This window comes from Eutrigla gurnardus (genome assembly GCF_963514095.1).
Source record: "Eutrigla gurnardus genome assembly, chromosome: 2".
Taxonomy (NCBI): Eukaryota; Metazoa; Chordata; class Actinopteri; order Perciformes; family Triglidae; genus Eutrigla; species Eutrigla gurnardus.
In genome coordinates, this window is record NC_139916.1 from 19,591,939 (window position 1) to 19,612,072 (window position 20,134).

At 42.8% G+C, this 20,134-nt stretch overlaps 1 protein-coding gene across 1 annotated transcript; it reads left to right on the forward strand.

The window, feature by feature from the left end:
- Window positions 1–851: 851 nt before the first annotated feature.
- grm2a (glutamate receptor, metabotropic 2a) lies at window positions 852–19,806 on the forward strand. The gene is made up of 5 exons (XM_084026885.1): window positions 852–1,586; window positions 10,613–11,450; window positions 13,934–14,997; window positions 18,267–18,444; window positions 19,382–19,806. The coding sequence occupies exons 1-5, from the start codon at window positions 1,059–1,061 to the stop codon at window positions 19,453–19,455; spliced, it is 2,682 nt and encodes an 893-aa protein (XP_083883011.1). The 5' UTR covers window positions 852–1,058; the 3' UTR covers window positions 19,456–19,806.
- Window positions 19,807–20,134: the final 328 nt, after the last annotated feature.

A 20,134-nucleotide genomic window follows, 5' to 3' on the forward strand; every position in this document is an offset into this window, starting at 1 on the left:
TAAGTGGTAGTACATAAGAAATCTTTTTCTCGATCAAGGGAATCCATATTTCACTGACTCCCACCTCCGACCTTGCAGAATCAACTGTGTATTAGTTTAAATTAAGACAAACAGTAAATACCTTTATAACCCAAGGACCGGGCTGAACTCTAAAATTGAAGTTGCTGAATCTTGAAACATCAAATGTGCTGTTTTTCTCAGAATGAGTCACATTTATTTTACTAACATGTTATTTAGCGGGGAGAGGAGAAGTGCTCACATTGGGATTTTTTATTTTGTATTTTGTTTTTTTGCTTAAATCCTGTTGTTGTAAGACTGTGTGAGTAGTTAATGTGATTTGACACACAATCCTTGGGGACATGATTTCTTATCTCTGTAGACTTTCGGTGTACAGGAGCATGTGCACATGTGATTATAAAAGAGTTGTACAATCATCTGCCTGAGAAGGGACGTTACTTGAGGTCAGTCAGACAATGAAACAGAAGGGAGTTTCATAATAAAACACACACACGCATACTTGAAATGAAACCTCTCACGGTGAAGGCTTGACCGTGTGCTGCCTGAAAACATGAGAAAACCATTTGAAGGATGTTTCTGTTGTCCTCAGTGAACTCCGCTGCATGGTGGCTACTAATAATTAACCCGTCTTTAATTTTGTTCTGTCCTTCATATCACGGCCATCGTCAATAAGCATCAAAACATGCAGATGATTAATCACTTGTGCAGATGATGTCAGATATTTCCATAGGACAAGTCTGTTTGTGACAGACGTGATGTGTGTGAGACAAAGGGATCGTTGTATTCCACCTCAAAGGCTGAACTGACTGACTTTCTCTCTGTTTGATCTGCAGGCTGTAATCTACCCAAAAACTCTGAAGAAGAGAAGGATGAAGAGGATGGGGCTGATGCTGTAAATGGCCTCTGTCAGAATAAAAACACTGGTGCTCTGAGATCTGGTGCTGCAGCGCCATTACTGTTCCTTTTCTTCAGAGTGATCAAAAGCCAACCGGACGCCAAAGAACCACAGGCGGGACGGTGCCCTTGCTTTGCCCAGGGACATGTCATTGGGGAGATCCCCTGTGTTGGGGGTGCGCCCCGTGCCCCGACCCCTCTGGCTCTCCCACCTCAGCCTGCTGTGCTTATGTGTGTCTCTATTTGCGCAGGCTCCCCAGGGTTTGCCCGAGGTAGGTTTTAACACTGACTCCAAGAGGGAGATCACGCTGGAAGGAGATTTGATGATTGGCGGCCTGTTCCCTGTGCACCAGAAGGGCGAGGGGGTGGAGGACTGTGGGAAGATCAACGCTCAGCGGGGGATCCAGAGACTGGAGGCCATGCTGCTCGCCCTGGATGAAATCAACAAGGACGAGCGCATTCTGCCTGGGATCAGACTGGGAGCTCACATACTGGACACTTGCTCTAAGGACACCTACGCTCTCGAGCAGTCTCTGGAGTTCGTCAGGGCCTCCCTCACCAAAGTGGACGACAGCGAGTACACGTGCCCCGACGGCTCCTACGCCATCCACGACAACCTCCCTCTGGCGATCTCCGGGGTCATCGGAGGCTCCTACAGCGACGTCTCCATTCAGGTAGGAACTAATGAAAACACATCAACTGAGTGGGCGGCTGCTGTCTGCACTGCATCTGCAGTGAGTAAGAGAGTAATTAAGTTTTAATTTGCCGTTGAAGATCATCTTTGTGTCATGCCGTGAAAATGAGTTGGTGAAAAGCTACATTAATTTCATCAGACAGCGCATTCATAAAAGGTGCACTCCACTATCAAAGGCCACTGCAGGCCAGAGAGAGAGAGAGAGACAGAGAGACAGAGAGAGAGAGAGAGAGAGAGAGAGAGAGAGAGAGGAGGGAGTACAAGCAACAGCCAGAGTATGATGGATGGTAATATAACTGTCCATTTAGACTTAAGTACCATGTGCAATTACCCCTTGTGAGATGTTAACACAGGGACTTAATGAGTATCGGTTCCGCAAGGAGGATTTGTTTACCTGTGCGGCCCATATGCTCGGCTGATCTAATTTAGAAGATCTCTTTCTCTTTCCCGGGTAATTCACACTTCGACAGCGTTCCTGTCAGAGGCTGACGTGCTACAGATGTTGCGCTCGGGACGGGTTGACAGGATGACTAGTGATGGCATGATTACTCTCGGCAGCGGGCGCTCGTTTTCGGCTCGCTCAAGCCGACGCGATGAAAGTTCTGCTAATTGGATCTCCAAATGTTCAGCTGTGAGGTGGCTGCAGCATCAGTGTAATTTTCAAGTCATTGTGAAAAAAGGCACTGTGGTGTCACATGGAAATGAGAACGCCAAATACCCACGGAAATCCATGCCTTAAAGCATTAACCTAAACTCATCATCGTCTCTCCGGCTCAGTCATCCAGAGGGCCGTGCCCGCTGTCCTGGATGAAGGGTATGGCTCACCTCACTCGAGGCGTGGAGCTCCAGATAGCTACTTGTTTTGAAGACACAAACGAACCTCTGCTTTCATCCAGAAATAATAACTGGCTTCAGCTCATCGGCAGTCTGTTGTGAGCAGCTTCCCCATGTGGACACTACGGGACAATGGACTGGTGGTGGCATCCTTCCATCATTTAGTAGTGATTTGTAGAAAACAGTGGCCAGCACAGCCACAGTGAATAGCTGCTTCAGTGTCTATCTGCTGCCATACAGTGTGTTGAAAATAAATTGATATATCTACTTTAATTCAAATGAGAAAATGCACTATGACAAGTATGTTAGTTTCCATATTCCAATACCTGTTTTCTGTCAACCAAATGTTTCCGTCCCCATGCTGACAAAACCCGATGCCGAACATACAGCACAGTGCAATGATACATTATCCAGGTAGTCGAGAGCCTCTGGGAGGGGATGTACGAGGAGGATTCAGAGCACCTTTATTGGGATTCCTGGTGGAAAGGACAGTTTGGAAATAAAGGATTTGATAAACGAGCTGTAATTTTAGTGAAACCCGGCATCTGGGGCTCCTCAGAGAGTGCCCTTGTCTTGTGGTAATTTATGGATGTACTATTACAAGCCTGAGGTCTGCCCTAGCTTCTTCGTGAATCTTCCTCATCAGCAGCAGTGCAGTCCCTTTTCTCACCATAAATAATCTGCTTTATTTGAATACGGTTCCATTATGAAGTGTGCTAGCTCCAGATTTGTTCTCTTGGCTTGTTGGTGAGCATCTTATCATTAAAGTCAACTACACTCAGTCTCCGAAACTCTCATTTTTTTTTTTATTTTAAACATTTTCCGTGTATAATGTGCCCTTTGAAAACAAGACTCGGTGTATCTGTATTTTCGGGGGCCAATGCCATTAAACAAAGCTGCATTTGGGGCATGTTAATGTGTGACATTTCTGTGTTGCCGTTGGTTGTTGCTATGCAGATACCATCTCCACATACTGTTTTTGTCCTTTCATTCTGCCTGGTTTGTGTGTAATGTATAACCAGTCAGACCTTTGGGGGAACTGGCTGTGTGAAAGGCTACTTGCCCTTCTGTGTGAGCGGCAGGCGGCTAAGTCAGATGTGTGTATTTCACCCCAAAGGCAAGGCAGTTACAAGACAACTAACAGTGTTAGTATAAAGACCCCTTATTGCCATGGTGACATGGTGGGACGCGGTGAACGGACAGGTGCTGAGGACGCTGAGTGCTGTCTAAAAGTGTTCACAATGGAGGAGCGCTGCCCGGTGTTGTGGTGTGATAATGGCAGATACAGGGGCGGGTTTGGCTCCAGGCCTAGCCGTGCTGGCGTATCATGCACACAGATTGAGTTAAGTGTGGAGGCGAAGTTCTATGACGCTCTCACAAGCGAAGTCTTGTCTTCCCCCCCATCTGCGGCTGCTGCCGGACTGTCTGGTGGTTTGGCAGCGGCGTGGCTGCACGCAGAGGATGTGGAGGGATCGTAGGACAGATCCTGTTTCACAGAAACACTGAGACAGGGAAAAGAGATGGAGAGAGTCATCGTGAACCATTTGACAATCAAAGCCTGCATCTTAAACAGTCGCAGGGAAGACGCCGATGAATCTGCCTGTCGAAATATTTACGTGTTCCTAGTGTTGAGTCTATCTAAACAGCAGGTTATCAGCACAAAGAGAGTAAGGACCTTGTGATGACATGTTCGGTACATTCAGCAGCATCATTCATGTGTGAATGAATGCAGCACAGAGAAGACACATATCTCCCTACAGTACATATTTAGCAATATTGTAGTGTACTCAAAGCAAGCTTTAATCTTCAAAACACTGTCAGGGCTGCATCAAGCATATGAACTTTTCTGAATATAGCTGCATTATAGAGGGAACATTATTACTTATTACTTCTCATTGTCCTACAAGCGTGGGTTAATCAGAGATGTATTATACTCCACAATTACAGTCCAGGAACATCAAGCCTCAGGGCTTGCTTGTGATTAATACATGCAAGGGACTTCACGTTTCTTCCCCCTACAGCAGTCTGCGCTGCTAAATATGACTCACTTATAGGAGAGCTCCCCCCCAGGAGAAACATCATGATCACTAAGATGCATTACAACACCCCTGGAATGTCAAAAACTCAAAAACCACTCACTGATGACATTTCTGGAACCAATCTGATTTATCAAAGCAGTGCACACAAATCTCTGTCTGCTTCCAGGTTGCATGAAATCTCTTAGCATGTAACCGCGTCTCTGTGAATTTCATGGAATATTTTAGCGCTCCATCTGAGATGTGATAATTTTCTAGTGATAAATGAGATGGAAGAAGACACACACAGGGATGGATGCTGGGATTTAAAGATATAGATTCTGATATGAACACACTTGCTTGACATTTGCAGACCAAACCTCGTGAGCAGAATAATAAGGTAAATTTATGGGCTTTCGGCAGGCTCAAGAATCTAATTTTTTTTCCCCCCCCCCACAAACAACCTTATTTATAGAATTGTCTTCATCTGCAGGTAGACGGTGCCAATCTCTGGAGCATACATGAGTCATACAAAGGATTTAAACATGGACACACGCACATGACAGAATTCATGCCCGAGAGAACAATACTGATGAAACGTATCAGTAAAGCCATGCAGTGGAAATGCATTATTCATGGGTAAAAGTAAAGAACGTGCTCTTCAAATCGTAAATAATTCAAATGTGATTGGATTATTCAGTGGTTTGGCAGTTAACCCACTATTTGTGCAGTTGAAATGCGTATCATGACCACCGCACAGATATCGGATATCAGGTATCGACAGCAGTATGGCATAAAGTCAGCAGAACCCACATTTGGTTTGTAGGGTTTGCGGATTTGTTGTTGACATAGAATGTAACAGGTTATGAGCAAGATTTTAGATTAAATTAAAACTCATTAAATCAATTTGAACAGGTTGTTCTAATGATCACACTAAGCATGCCTGTGAGGTTTGTATGACAGAACAGAACTGATTAAAGACAAGAAATTAAATGAATGGAGGTGCATCTTTAAACTGCGTTAATGACTCGGTAAATGAATGGAAGCACAGTTTAACACGTCTTGTAATCTGAACGGGTGAATGACTCTCAGGGCTTTGAAAGACAACTGCAGCATAAAGGAGATTCATATTATCTGGCAGGATGAGGGGGCAGGACTTGATCAAAAAACATCCTTGCTCTAGGTAGCCAACAGTTCACATTTCCACCCTGTTAAAGCTGTTGCCAAGCAACTAAATCATAAGAAATGAACTAATAAGGATCCGGTGCATGCTAAACGATGCACACTGTGCTGTATGTGCATGCATGTCCGCTGCTCATGTATGTGCTTTTGCATGTGAGGTTGAGGCCGCTGCAGTGGGCTGTGCATGTGTGATCCTGAGTGGAGCTAAGGACCGCTGCTCTGGGAATACAGTGTTATTGCTGTAGCAGCACACTGAGACAGTCTTCTGGGAAGAGCAGATGGGCTTTTCATGTAGAAAAAATCATGACATCTCTACAAAGTAGGCCTGATGTATCCTGGACCAGGACACTCTCTTAGTCTCTTATTTTCTGTGTATCTCTCTTATTTGATTATTGCCCCATATGGCGATGCCGTTCCTTAATTCTTTGTTTTTCTTGAATGCTTCGTGATGGCATTGTGCAAAGCATCAAGGCATATTGAAAGAAAGAAAATGTTCAATCAACTATATCAGTCATTTCTACACTTCTGGCATTTGTAAAACACATATCTTTAAACGTAACCACTATGTTGGCAATCTTCTTGAGGTATACAGATGTGTGGACTTTTTTAAAAGTTTTTATAAATAGCTTCTATGACGTGTTGTACAACAGTATTTTGGCATTTCACATGGGCAGTCTGAATAATTCTGGCTCACGGTGTTAGTTGGCGCCTTCGGGCCGCCTGTACAAAACAGTCCAACAGCTGAAAAGAACATCATGTTACTCGGTGTCTCTGTGTCAAATGCATGAACAGGTCCTTTATGCTCTCATTGCTTGAAAGGAAACCACTTTCGCTGTAATCCGCTCAGATTACTGAGCGGCCTAGTGTGCAAAGCCACACCGGGCCACTTCTTAATGTTCTTAATTAAATAAGGTGCTGCTCTGATGCAGGATGATCCCTATAGCTGCATGCATGATACTGTGCAGGCCATATCATGTGGCTGATAGTAACTGTTGACTTGCAGTTTAGTCTTATGAAAGAATCAAATATCAATGTGTGGAAGGAGAACTATGGCTTTTAACAATAAAATAATCTGAAACTAAACATGTTCTGATATATAAATATGTAACAGACACCATATCTTACGAATAGATGTTACAGGTTGCTATGACATGTAATATTAATGCCTTTTGTCGTAACCAATATTGTACAACGTTGACTGTTGGCAGATGAAATAACTATACTTACTAAACATTACTACTTTAACTACAGTTTCTCAAGTATCTTACATGACTTTTCTGTAGAGTAACAGCAGAGAAGGTGATGCATGTTGCTGTGAACACAAACTGAATTCTGTTGCAATGAAGGACCAACAAAAACATTCTCACAGCCTCCTTCAAGAGAAAGACACATCTCCCAACATTTGCAGGATATAAACTTCCCACAGAAGCCCTGAAAGCATTGCACATCTATTTCTCTTCTGTTCCTCTTGCTTTCTAGTATATTAAGCTCCAGGTCTTCAAAAAATAAAAAATAAAATAAAATAAGCCTATGCAAATGACATGTGGTGGGAAAAGAAAAACATGGTCACTGTCTTGATCATATCTGCCTCCTCATCATTTTAAATAATATCTACACACATAATGTGTCAGTCACAGGCTTTAGCAGCTGGAAGGGTCTTGGCTTTTCATAAGCCATGTGAGCATCTATATAATGATTTCCAGTAAGCCCTTTTGTATTGATGACATGCCTGCCACTTTGCTTTATAACCTTCATAAACCACGTGTAAGTGGCTTATTAAACTGGCATATAGCTCCCTACATATTCCCTAAAGAGGAATTACTCATTCACTACTGTGAACATGGGCACATTTCAGCAAAATTGGCTGAAATATATAAATATTTGAACTTTTATGCCTGTGCTGAGAAGATGCTCATATTAGAACACAATTCCCTTTGTCTAGTCTTTGTGCTTTGAATGTTTAATGGGAAGTTGTTCCTCTTCTGATATGTTAACACACCTACAGTACACGTGTTCTGTGCATTCTTTGTGGAGAAAGACTTGACCTTCTGAGATTGTTAAGACCTTAAGAATCACATGCAGGCTCTTCCCTGTGGCTGCAGCCTTTCTCACTTGCCTTTGTGTTAGAACAGCAACGGACCATCTGTCTAACTAATCATCCTCGAGCAGAAACTGCATGATCTATACCAGTAACAGATCTAGTTGTGTGTTTCAATGTCTCTTCAAATCTATTAAGGTGAAACTCTAGCAGCTGGTTTCTGTGGTGGAATGTAAGTACATTTGCTCAAGTTATTTAAGTAATAATTTTGACATATTTACCTCATACCTCCTTACGCTCCTCTACATCTAAGAGGCAAATATTGTTCTTTTTACTCCACTATATTTATCTGATAACTTCACATTATTAAAACAAAATATAACAACTAATACATGATGATGTATTATCACAGATTAAACTGCTCAATGCTCAAAGTAAACAATATCAATACTTATATTTACTTTTGGGTATTATCTTTTTTAAATAATTTTATTTGTAAGATTTTGAAGACTTATACCAGAATACTTCTACACATTACTACTTTTACCAAAGATCTAGTTTCTGCATACAGTAGATTTTGACTTTATATCAGGGATACATATCTGTCAAATGTACTGTTAATAGAAAGGTATTTCTGATGAGCAGTTTTTAACTGAGTACTTTCCTCCTCTCTGGGCAGAGTTCAAACATACTGCTTCCTATTTTCTGAATTCATGTTGCACATCCCTGACGAGATCAAACAAAATGCAGTCGGCATTACATGATGATTAAATGAACCAGTCAACAAATTCCCTTATTAGCAGAGAAATATAGTGTAAATACATATAGTGTTATATTTTAATGCATTTTGAATCTGCATCTGAAGAATTTTCAGTCAATAAAAAATCACAATATTCTAATCCATTTTTCTATTACAGTTTCTACTGAGAGTTGTTGAATGTTTGTTACGTGACATATTTGCGGGGGTTGAAACAAAGACTAGATGAGTTCACTCAGAGTTCACACAAATGAATCCAAGACGATGCCTCGCCTCAATATTAAAACAATTGCTTTTGTGGTGTAAAGGATTCATATGCAAACAAAGGGAATTATAGAGAAAACCCTCATGAGGACGTATCAGAGTGGAAATTGGTTTAGAACTTTTGAATACTAAATCGCGTAACATGAAAATGCTCATAGTTCATATTCTGATTTCACTCTAAGAGAGCCGGTGGGCTGCTACCAGCTGTTTAACCACATGTTGATGCAGAATTACTTGATGTGAAAGAAGACAGAAGAAATATGAAGACAGCTAACATATTTGTCAAATGTGCCAGATGAACAGATGGGTCAAGTCAAACAGGAAAAACCCACACTTCATTGATTAGTATGTATCTTTGTATCTTTTCTAGTCTTGTGTGATGTGCCTCAATCCATATTAATCACAGGATCGTTGTTATTCTGCAGGAACATAGAGATTAATATTATATGAGCCAATTAAATTGATTTCAGACCCCTAGATTAATTGAAATTAATGAGAGAACATTTTTTCACAAAAAAATTAAATGCAACAGCACAATTAAGAGTGACTGACCAAACCAGTTCCATATTAGAGCTATTTCTGACCAGCTGTGGCAGCTGAACGAAAAAAGAGAAATCTAGATCGTTGAAACACACGAGTGAGCATTCCATATCAGTTCAAAGGTTGCTTCCCCCTGAGATTTTAAGGTCAGCTGGAGAAACCCTGATTATGCAGACAGGCTAATAACCGGATCTCTACATATAACGGCCCCCCCTCCTTTAACTGCCTTGACAGCCTTTTCTCAACATGTGGTTAAACAGCTGGCAGCAGCCCACCAGCTCTCTTAGAGTGAAATCAGAATATGAACTATGAGCATTTTCATGTTACGCGATTTAGTATTCAAATGTTCTAAACCAATTTCCACTCTGATGTATGTCAAAGGAATATAGCCCAAAAATACCATAATTTGTTAAAACTGATGGCCCGTTGTCAAGAGTCAGTAAAGATATAAGACGGCATACTTTGTATTTATTCATACATTCTTTGGGTAAAGGAGAGAAAATGGAATTGCCTCATATTTTTTTTTATTATACCACTAAAACATCACTTCCCTGTGTGAAGGTTCTGGTCTATTTGAGTTGTGAAACAAGCTTTCTGGCTACAATAATGGACAAATGAATTAAATGCACAGTGGATACATTTGAATGTGAATCCTCTTTGACTTTCTCAGGAATTCCTTATTGGCATTCAAGACGTTGTCCCTCGAGTGTGCCGGTGAGAGAGTCGGCGTTAAAGTCAACCAGATTTGAAGCGAAAGCTGCTTCTGCACATCACTGACAAAAACGATTACACAGTCGAGATTCGTTGATACTTTGACTCCTTTTCACTTCCCAATCTGTGCCTTCAAACACTGTCTGTCGGCCTGCTTCCTTCTCTCTTCTCATCACAGCGGAGCAAGACCTTTCAGGGAATGTGTTCATTTGTGTAGTACAGTAAATTCTATCCATAAACCTGTAGCCACTCAGTCCTCTGTGCTCATATGTGTTCACATTGTTGACGGATCAGAGAAGACGAGGGTAGACAGGCAACCCCAATCATTGTTAAACGCAGGATCTCGCCATTCAGTCAGCAGCAGGAGAGTGAAGTTGTGAAACCCAGCAGGGATCCAGAGAAGAAATTAGAGACTGAATATGGTTACACTAATTGCATCTGCAGGGGAAAAACACACTTTGTAGCCAGTTTTATGTATTTATTTAATGATGAGGAATTTAAAAAAGCCCACAGTTGGCAGGGGGGATGTTTTCTGTGTGAACTGTTTTCAATTAATTCCAACTATTCCATCATGGTAGGAGGATATGCATATTAACAACCCCCTTAATGATGGTCGATGGATAGGGCGGGAGGACTGATTCCAACATGTCTTCCACTCGTTTCAGGTGGCCAACCTCTTGCGACTCTTTCAAATCCCTCAGATCAGCTATGCTTCCACTAGTGCCAAGCTCAGCGACAAGAGCCGCTATGACTACTTCGCCCGCACCGTACCCCCCGACTTCTACCAGGCCAAGGCCATGGCAGAGATCCTACGCTACTTCAACTGGACTTACGTATCCACGGTGGCATCGGAAGGGGACTACGGTGAGACCGGCATCGACGCCTTCCAGCAGGAGGCCCGCGCCCGCCAGATCTGCATCGCCACTTCGGCCAAGGTGGGCCGCTCCATGAGTCGCTGGAGCTACGAGAACGTGATCCGCTCCCTGCAGCAGAAGTCCAACGCCAAGGTGGTCATCCTGTTCACGCGCAGCGAAGACGCCCGCGAGCTGCTGGTGGCAGCCAACCGCATGAACGTCACCTTCACCTGGGTGGCGAGTGACGGCTGGGGGGCGCAGGAGAGCGTGGTGAGGGGCAGCGAGGCCGTGGCCGACGGGGCGTTCACCATCGAGCTGGCTTCCTACCCGATCCCCCAGTTTAACGACTACTTCACTGGCCTGCACCCGTACAACAACACCCGCAACCCCTGGTTCCGAGAGTTCTGGGAAAACCAGTTCCAATGCAGCCTCCACGACCTGGGCTGCGGGAAGCACTCACTCCGAGAGGTCCCGTTCCAGCCGGAGTCCAAGATCATGTTCGTCGTGAATGCCGTCTTTGCAATGGCTGCTGCCTTGCACAACATGAGGCAGGCCTTGTGCCCCAACTCCACCAAGGTGTGTGAAGCTCTCAAACCCGGCAACGGCAGGAAGTTTTACAGGGACTACATTCTCAAGGTCAAGTTTGAGGGTGAGTGAAACCCTCCTGCAGTGATACAACAATGTTTCTTAACAGATGATTTCTGTCTATAAGCCTTGATTTTCTCAAGTGCACTCAGGCTGCCAAATTAGGTTATGTCAGTTTAGATTCATTGTACTAATAATATGTTGAATAAGTGCGTAATTAATTAATTAAGAGTAATTCTACATGTTTGTACACGACATGCAGCTGCAGATAAGCTCTGTTAGGATTCCATTTGCAAAGACGATACTATTTCCTCGCTGTTGTGCTTGAAGGCTCCTTTTTTATTTTTCATGCATCTTGAATAACTGTGACTAGAAAAATGACTGATCATTTTGAACATTGCAGATATTGATCACACAAACATGGCTTGTTTTCTGCTTGTCAGCTCAAAGCTGCAACACAAAACAAATATTTGCATCAACAGATCCACACGTCACAAACGTCAGACCCAGCGATGCTCTCACTTTCATTTGCCAAAGTTTGATTTATGGAAATACTGACATTTTCATTGATGGGGACTAGAAGTGGACCAGTGTTCTCTCATCCAGCTGTGCTTTTCTGCTCTTCAAAGTTTGTAAAGAGAAGAACAAAATGTTACTTTCCAGACACTTAAAATAAGAAAAGAGGTCTAACATGAGTCAGTCCCTTCTACAGATATGACTAAAAGGGAAGGAGAACACACAGAGAAACAGGGGAACCACCAACTACACATTTAAATATCTATAGATTATTATTAATAAAATAATAGATTTTGTGTACATTCATTTATATTTATTATTATTATTATTATTATTATTAATAAACTTAGGAAATCATTACATTTTACAATTTAAAAATGCAAATATTATTAGAACAGAATAAATAATTACTCAGTTGATCGACAAGAAAATGAATGGCAACTACAATATTTTAACCAAACTCACTCGTTTCAGCTTCTTAAAGGAAAACACCACCGCATTTCCATACTGAACTATGTTCTGCTCTGATCTTAGACGAGGTGATACATACCTCCCTCTCATCTGTGCGTGCACTCAATGGCTCTTGCGCGCACTCCGCGCAACGCTAATTTGCTAGCATGTAGCTTGTCCTAGTATATTCCTTAGGATCCAAAGGGGGGTGAAGTTAGAAGCGACCAAGCACTTCCACGTTGTCCCTATTTAAATACGGTTACGTGAGTAGTTACACGACCCAAGTTTGGTTACACAAAATGAAACATGCCAATTGTTCTAAGCGGATAACAAGGAAAACTATATAGTATGGCGGAATAACAACTGGAAGCACTTCGACATCGGCGCAGTAATATCATCACTCCGCTCCCCCTCTTACTTCCGTCAATAGAACCTACGTGACCTGCACGCCGTCGCCTGCACCAGCTGTAGTAGTTTGTACAGTTGAGGAAGCATCAGGTTGTAGTAAGATAGTTTGTGAACAATCAAACATCATGGTTATAACGTGCATCGTACAGGGTTGTGAAAACAAGCAGAAGGTATATAGTCCCGTCATGTTTTGAGTGATGATATTACTGCGCCGACGTCGAAGTGCTTCCAGTTGTTATTCCGCCATACTATATAGTTATCCTTGTTATCCCCTTAGAAAAATTGGCATGTTTCATTTTGTGTAACCAAACTTGGGTTGTGTAACTACTCACGTAACCGTATTTAAATAGGGACAACGTGGAAGTGCTTGGTCGCTTCTAACTTCACCCCCCTTTGGATCCTAAGGAATATACTGGGACAAGCTACATGCTAGCAAATTAGCGCTGCGCGGAGTGCGCGCAAGAGCCATTGAGTGCACGCACAGAGGAGAGGGAGGTATGTATCACCTCGTCTAAGATCAGAGCAGAACATAGTTCAGTATGGAAATGCGGTGGTGTTTTCCTTTAAATGTAAGGATTTGATATTTTTCTTTTACACATATTATAGTAAATTTGAATGTCATCTTTCAACTATGAGAATATGATTTTTTTTTTGCCATTTTTCCAAATTCTATGGACACAACTATTTATCAATTCATTGAGAAAATGATCAGCAAATTCAGCGTTATGAAACAACCGATAGACAGCCCTTAGTACACTATTACACAAGCAGCTAGGCAGACAGCTGGCATTGCTGTTTCTATCGAAGTCAATCAATATTAGATAATGAGAGGTGATTTCTAACACTTTGAAAATGCTGGTTTATGTCAGCTTTGAGTTCAAGGAAGATTCTTTTATCCGATGTGCCATCTGTCTGGAAGTTCCTCTCCAGTGTTCAATGTAGGTTTCCATCAGAGGAAACGACCCAACCTGTGGTTTTCATCATGTAAATTGACCATTTGTGTCTGTTTACCCTCTCAATGGCTGTTCAGTTTGTACCGTGAGAGAAATAAAACGTCAGCTGAGAGGCACAATAACCAAAGAGATGAATGCACCGTTCTAGAAACTTTCCAAACAATGACCCCATTACACCTTTTTATTTTCTAACACACTCTTGTTTTCTTTTCACTTTCAGCACCATTTCGTCCGCCAGACACGGCCAACGTTGTCCGCTTTGATGCCTTTGGGGACAGCCTCGGCCGTTACAATATTTTCCACTACCACAAAGAAGACGGACGCTACGTCTACCGTAATGTGGGCTACTGGGCTCAGAGTCTGACCCTGAACACCAGCCTGATCCCCTGGGGTGGCCAGGTTGTGCCGACCTCCCAGTGTAGTGACCCCTGCAGGAAGAACGAGGTGAAAAGCATGCAGCCCGGAGACGTGTGCTGCTGGATCTGCATCCCCTGTCAGTCCTACCAGTATTTGCAGGATGAGTTCACCTGTGCTGACTGCAGCTTTGGACGGTGGCCCCTGGACAACCTGACAGGCTGCTATGATCTGCCTGAGGAGTACATCCGCTGGGAAGATGCCTGGGCCATCGGGCCCGTCACCATTTCCTTCCTGGGGATTATGTGTACGCTCTTCGTCGTCAGCCTCTTCCTTAAACACAATGAGACACCCGTGGTGAAGGCCAGTGGCCGTGAGCTCTCCTACATCCTCCTGCTGGGAGTGTTAATGTGTTATAGCATGACCTTCATCTACATCGCCAAACCGTCCACCGCGGTGTGCACGCTGCGTCGGCTGGGCTTAGGCACCTCGTTCGCCGTGTGCTACTCGGCCCTCCTTACCAAGACCAATCGCATCGCTCGGATCTTCAGCGGGGTGAAGGATGGAGCACAGCGGCCTCGATTCATCAGCCCGGCATCCCAGGTCGCCATCTGCGGTGCCCTGATCTCCTGCCAGCTGGTAATGGTGGTGGTCTGGCTGCTGGTGGAGACCCCTGGGGTGAGAAAGGAAGTGAGCCCAGAGAGGCGAGACGTGGTCACCCTCAAGTGCAACAGCAAGGACTCCAGCATGCTCATGTCCCTCACCTACAACTGCGTACTCATCATCCTCTGCACGGTCTACGCCTTCAAGACCCGCAAATGCCCCGAAAATTTCAACGAGGCCAAGTTCATCGGGTTCACCATGTACACCACCTGCATCATCTGGCTCGCGTTCCAGCCGATTTTCTACGTCACTGCCAGTGACTACAGGGTGAGTTTAGTTATATGTATTTCATGAGCGAAATGTGACTTTATACTTTCCTAACTTTTTTATAACATTTTTGTCCAGTTTGAATTTGGATTTTACATGCATGAAATCCCAGACAAATTTAGGCTAGTATTGACTCAGCCTTTGGCTCTTAATATATATTTTCCATATTACTACATTGGTTTGATACTTCATAAATACCTGCATACTTAGGGTTGTCAGGTGCTCCCCAAGATGAGAACTTTAACAGCCTTACTTACCTTTAAAGTTTAAATATTAATGAAGTGAGAGTAAATGATAAAATATGGATGCTCGAGTCATTGAGAAGAGACAAACATCTTAGTCTCCCCACAACAAAACCCAGCTGGTGATATTATTCACGTACGGTTTTGAAAAAATGTATTCTAGGTTTTTTTAAGATGTCACATCTAACCCTCAGATAAAGTGCCAATCCACGCTGATTCATTTATGAGGGATAAAACATTGGATAGACAGTGTGTTGTAAAGTTAACAAAGCAAAATGAGGGCCGACGAGATAAATGGCTCCCAGCCTCTGACCCTGCCGGTAAACACAGGAACATACTGTACAGTGAATTGACAGAACTTCAGAGAAAAGGGTGTCCTGAGTCGTGGGCTTTCACTCCTGTGGGACGTCAGCGGCGTGCACCGAGCGAGAGGCAGACGGGAAAAATAGACAGAGGAATCCCCCGACACAGCTGCCTCTGCAGAGACATGGGAAGGCGGGACTGAACGTCCCCGTGTGTGTCCCTGTGCGTAGCTGTGTGGAATGGAGTGTGAAAGACCAGGATGCTGAGTCCCAGCTGTGCCCTCTGTCCTGGGACTCCGGCGAGGCTCAGAGGAACCCTTCCTCCAGGCCCCTCTAGGCGACACGAGACATTCAAGGCCGGAGAGCGTTCATCAGTCAGAGGCAGAGAACTCTCTTTTGACCGATAAATAATTCCTGAAGCAACTGACTCGGTGCGCCGTCGTCTTTTTTCACAGGCAGGGACACATTACTCATGTTCTCCTAGTTTTACATCGATTCTCAAATTGTTTTTCACAGTCTGATCCAAAAACCTCCACCTGAATAACGCATACAGATTTGATGGTGGCCTGGCATAAAATGTTAAAACTTAATACTACAGTGCCATGAATAACACATTTGATTACCATATGAAATATTGAAGATGTTCTACACAGCCTGAGGGAGAGGGCCCTCCTCCCATGCCAGCGCTGGTCATCTCGTCTCGGCAGTAAACACAACTGATTAAACACACCAGCACTTCTATGAAAACACTGACGGCTACAGACGGCACGAAGACAGCAAAGTGTTGCAGCTGTGATCTTTACAACCGCTGCCTGTTACATTAACACATCCTGATCAAATCTGTCTGGAAACGAACCGTTCCTAAATCATTATTAAGCCCAGTTAAACTCCTTTGACTGAGTATTGACTATGCAAGTCCTCCGTCTCTGCTTGAGAGCTCATTGATGGCGTTATCTTATGCACACTTGATAGAGAACAGAAGAGTTGCACCAGGAAGTCCCTCTATACAGAATGTTCAGGCCTTAGAAGAATCCCAGGAACAAATCCAGCAACATAGCATTAGGATATTCCATTACACTGGTACAATATCTCGATTATGTCTAATTACTGAACAACACCATTCCACTTGTAACATCTCAGCAAATCGCATACAATGTCATGTCAATTATTTTGGCTGTTCCAATAAAGCTTTTCAATATACGTACAGCACAATCCCAATAAAATAATCTCATCTCCGCCGAGGCTCTCTGGAGGAATAAAGCTGCCTGAAAACACCTGACATTATATTTATCTGGAGCAGCAGCAGGTGAGATAATATAACGCCTTCAAAGGTAAAAAAAAACAAAAAAACAACAACAACCAAAACAAAGAAAACAAGAGTGAACAGGGAGAAGCAGAAAGCGTAGCAGCCATGCTTCACATCCTGAAGACATCTGAAGAAATATAACTGCGAAGGCATATTCCCTGTCCTCCGCTCTTCCAAAGCAACATCCTGTGAATTATTAAAACCACTTAACAGGTCATTCCTATGCTGCCCCGTCCCGTTTTATTCAAAACTATTTCTGAATTAACTAGAGGACATTCTAGCCTTGCTATTTCTCACATCATTAGGTGTAAACTGTCACTTTATGTCCCTTATTCCATGTATCCAGATACAGTAAACAGCTCAGATATACAGTAATGTGTAGTGGTAATGTTCGGTTTTTGTGAATTTGCTTCTCAACCCAGGATCTGTGTGTATTTCAGAGGTGACATGAGGGGAATTTTAATGACGAATTAATTCCACGATCCAATACAGGTCAAGATAAAGAGATCATTTCAGTGATGTTGCAATTAGTTACATGGTACACTATCCAATCCATCATCCCTTGTTGGATACTATTACAGTAATTGACAAACAATATAAGATGATTCACACTATTAAATAGGTTAAACTGACTTTGTGTTACCTACACCCCTGCCTCACCTGATGACGGTATATTTGCTATTATCTTGTTCTCTTTCTTTGTTCTCTTTGTTTCAGAACAGCGTGTGTGCACAGCGCAACGCTTGGTAGCCACTTTCTTTTAATACCAACATTTGTATTCAGGGCGAAAGCACACACCTGCTCTGCCTGGTGAAAATGGGATGCACCTGCCACAAGCGACATGACGCTGGGCCGGGTATCATGTCATGGGAAGAGAAAAATACTGTGCAGAGATTGGAAATGAAGGAGTAGACTGATGACACATGGCAAGATGTGGGCGAAGTGCGAGGAGAAAGGAGGGTTAAGCACTTGATTGACAAACAAATTAGCAGTCCGCTTAACACCTTTCTTTAGCAGTCCCAGGTGATCCTCCTCCTTCCTCCTCTGCTGCACTTAGCATCGATTCTGAATCATGAAACATAATATAATCTTTTCTTTTCTTCTGTTCTTGTAGAGCAACACGGTACTCAACCTGATGCTTGTGTGATTCCACAAGAGTAGATATCATTTAACAATTTCTGGTTGTTTTCAACCTTCCCTTCAGAACGTTATTTTTAATACCAAAAAGATACCACTGAAAAATATCAATATTGACACTGGGGCACAAACTTAGATTAATACTGGATTTGGTGTGAAATGAAAAGGTGCTTTTCTCTCAACATTTTTGCAATTTAGAAATGTATTTGCCTTTCTGTTACATAAAAAGTGAACTCAAACCGCTGAGTAACACCTGTGAATGTCTCCCCTCTCCTCCCTCAGGTGCAGACCACTACCATGTGCATCTCCGTCAGTCTGAGCGGGTCGGTGGTGTTGGGCTGCCTCTTTGCTCCCAAGGTCCACATCATCCTGTTCCAGCCGCAGAAGAATGTCAGCACCCTCAGAGTGGCCACTACCCGCTTCAGCGTCACCACCGGCCCCGGCTCCAGTTTCTCTCAAGGTATCACCTGATATACAACATCATTGTAGCTGTTAGCTCATTGCCCGACAAAGTAATCCACTTATCACATGATTCACAACTACTGTTAAAGCTTTATGACGCCTCCCTTCTGTCACACCTCTAACACCTTTACCTTTATGCATATGTCAGTTTATGGAAACATAAGTGTCACATGAGTTCACTTCACTTCTTTTAATTCATCACTTCATTATTACACTCTTGCTTTATGTAGCTCTGTTGCTCATTTCCATCTGCAGTCCCTTGGCAGGTCACAATTAAAGCATCCGCACGTCAACAGGACGGCATGTTCCAGACAGACACAACTATATAATAACAAAGATTATGACACACAGCAGCACATCACACACAGTTGTGCACAAATATGGGGGTGTACACACACGCACACACACACACACACACACACACACACACACACACCTTCTCAGTGTCATGAGAAACCAAACAAATATAATACAAATGTAGATAGAACATATGAAATATAGAGTCAGTGTTTAAAACATTGAGGAGCTTTTAGTAAACTTTTCAAACTTTAAAGCTGCTCATAGAAGTGCAGCTTTTAAAGTCTTCTGGTGGTTGTGGCTTTCACAGAGAATGCTGACAGTCAGAGCGACGAAACACTGCAGTCTTGTGGATTTCATCGTGCTTTCAGAGCGAACATAGACCAAATCAAAAAATGCAGGTGTTAAATTGTATACGAGACACATATCGGAGTAAAGTCTTGTTCAAAGCTCAGAACATGATGTTTCTCCAATGTCCTTCAGGGATGGCATTGTGTCGGCTTCATGTCGGATTTTTAGGGTTTTTAGTACAAGGACTTATTGGTCTAATGACTGTTTCTAGCCTGTCCCCCAACATGTAATACCATAATAATAATATAATATTAATCTTAAGAAGAACTTTTTCTCATGTTTTGCAGCATCAGCCTCCAATGTTGTTCCAACAGTGTGTAACGGACGAGAGGTGGTGGACTCCACGACATCCTCCTTGTGAAGCTCAGCTGGGTTCCTTTGCCAAACAGTGTAAACAGTTATAATCACTAGTCCTGAATCAGGTGTCTCAGATATTAAAGAGGTCATACAGACGATCGTCCTGACTTTGTTGTCCTCGAAGTGCTGTGAGTACAATGTTCCAATTATTTGACTATGTTCTTTGACTTGTAGCGATGTAAAAATGAGATGCCAATAAAGTCGCATATAGCCCTTGTTTTTATTGAAGATTCTACTTGCAACAATGGAGTAAATTATAGTAAATCTGTTAAATGTAATATATACAAGACGTTTTTAATGTAGATTTTGGTGAACCAGTTTGTGCTTTCTTGTAATTTATGTAAATAAAATGTGTTTTTTATTAATACCAAAATCACATAGTCTGACTATTTATTTGCACATCATCATGAGATTCATATTCCAGCGGATAGTATATTAAAAAATGTACTAAACCGTGTCATCTTAATAACCTGCACATGTCACGCTGTCACAAGGTCACATGTCATTTACACCTGTCTGATACTGCAAACAAATAAATTACTGTAATGTGCTTAATTAACCACACAAATTGTAATTTTCAACGTCAAAGCACCGAGCACTTTCCACTTTGCCTCTCATTCACCCGTTCACTCCACTCATACAATGACAGAGCTGTCATCCAAGGGGCTGGCCTTGGCCACTGG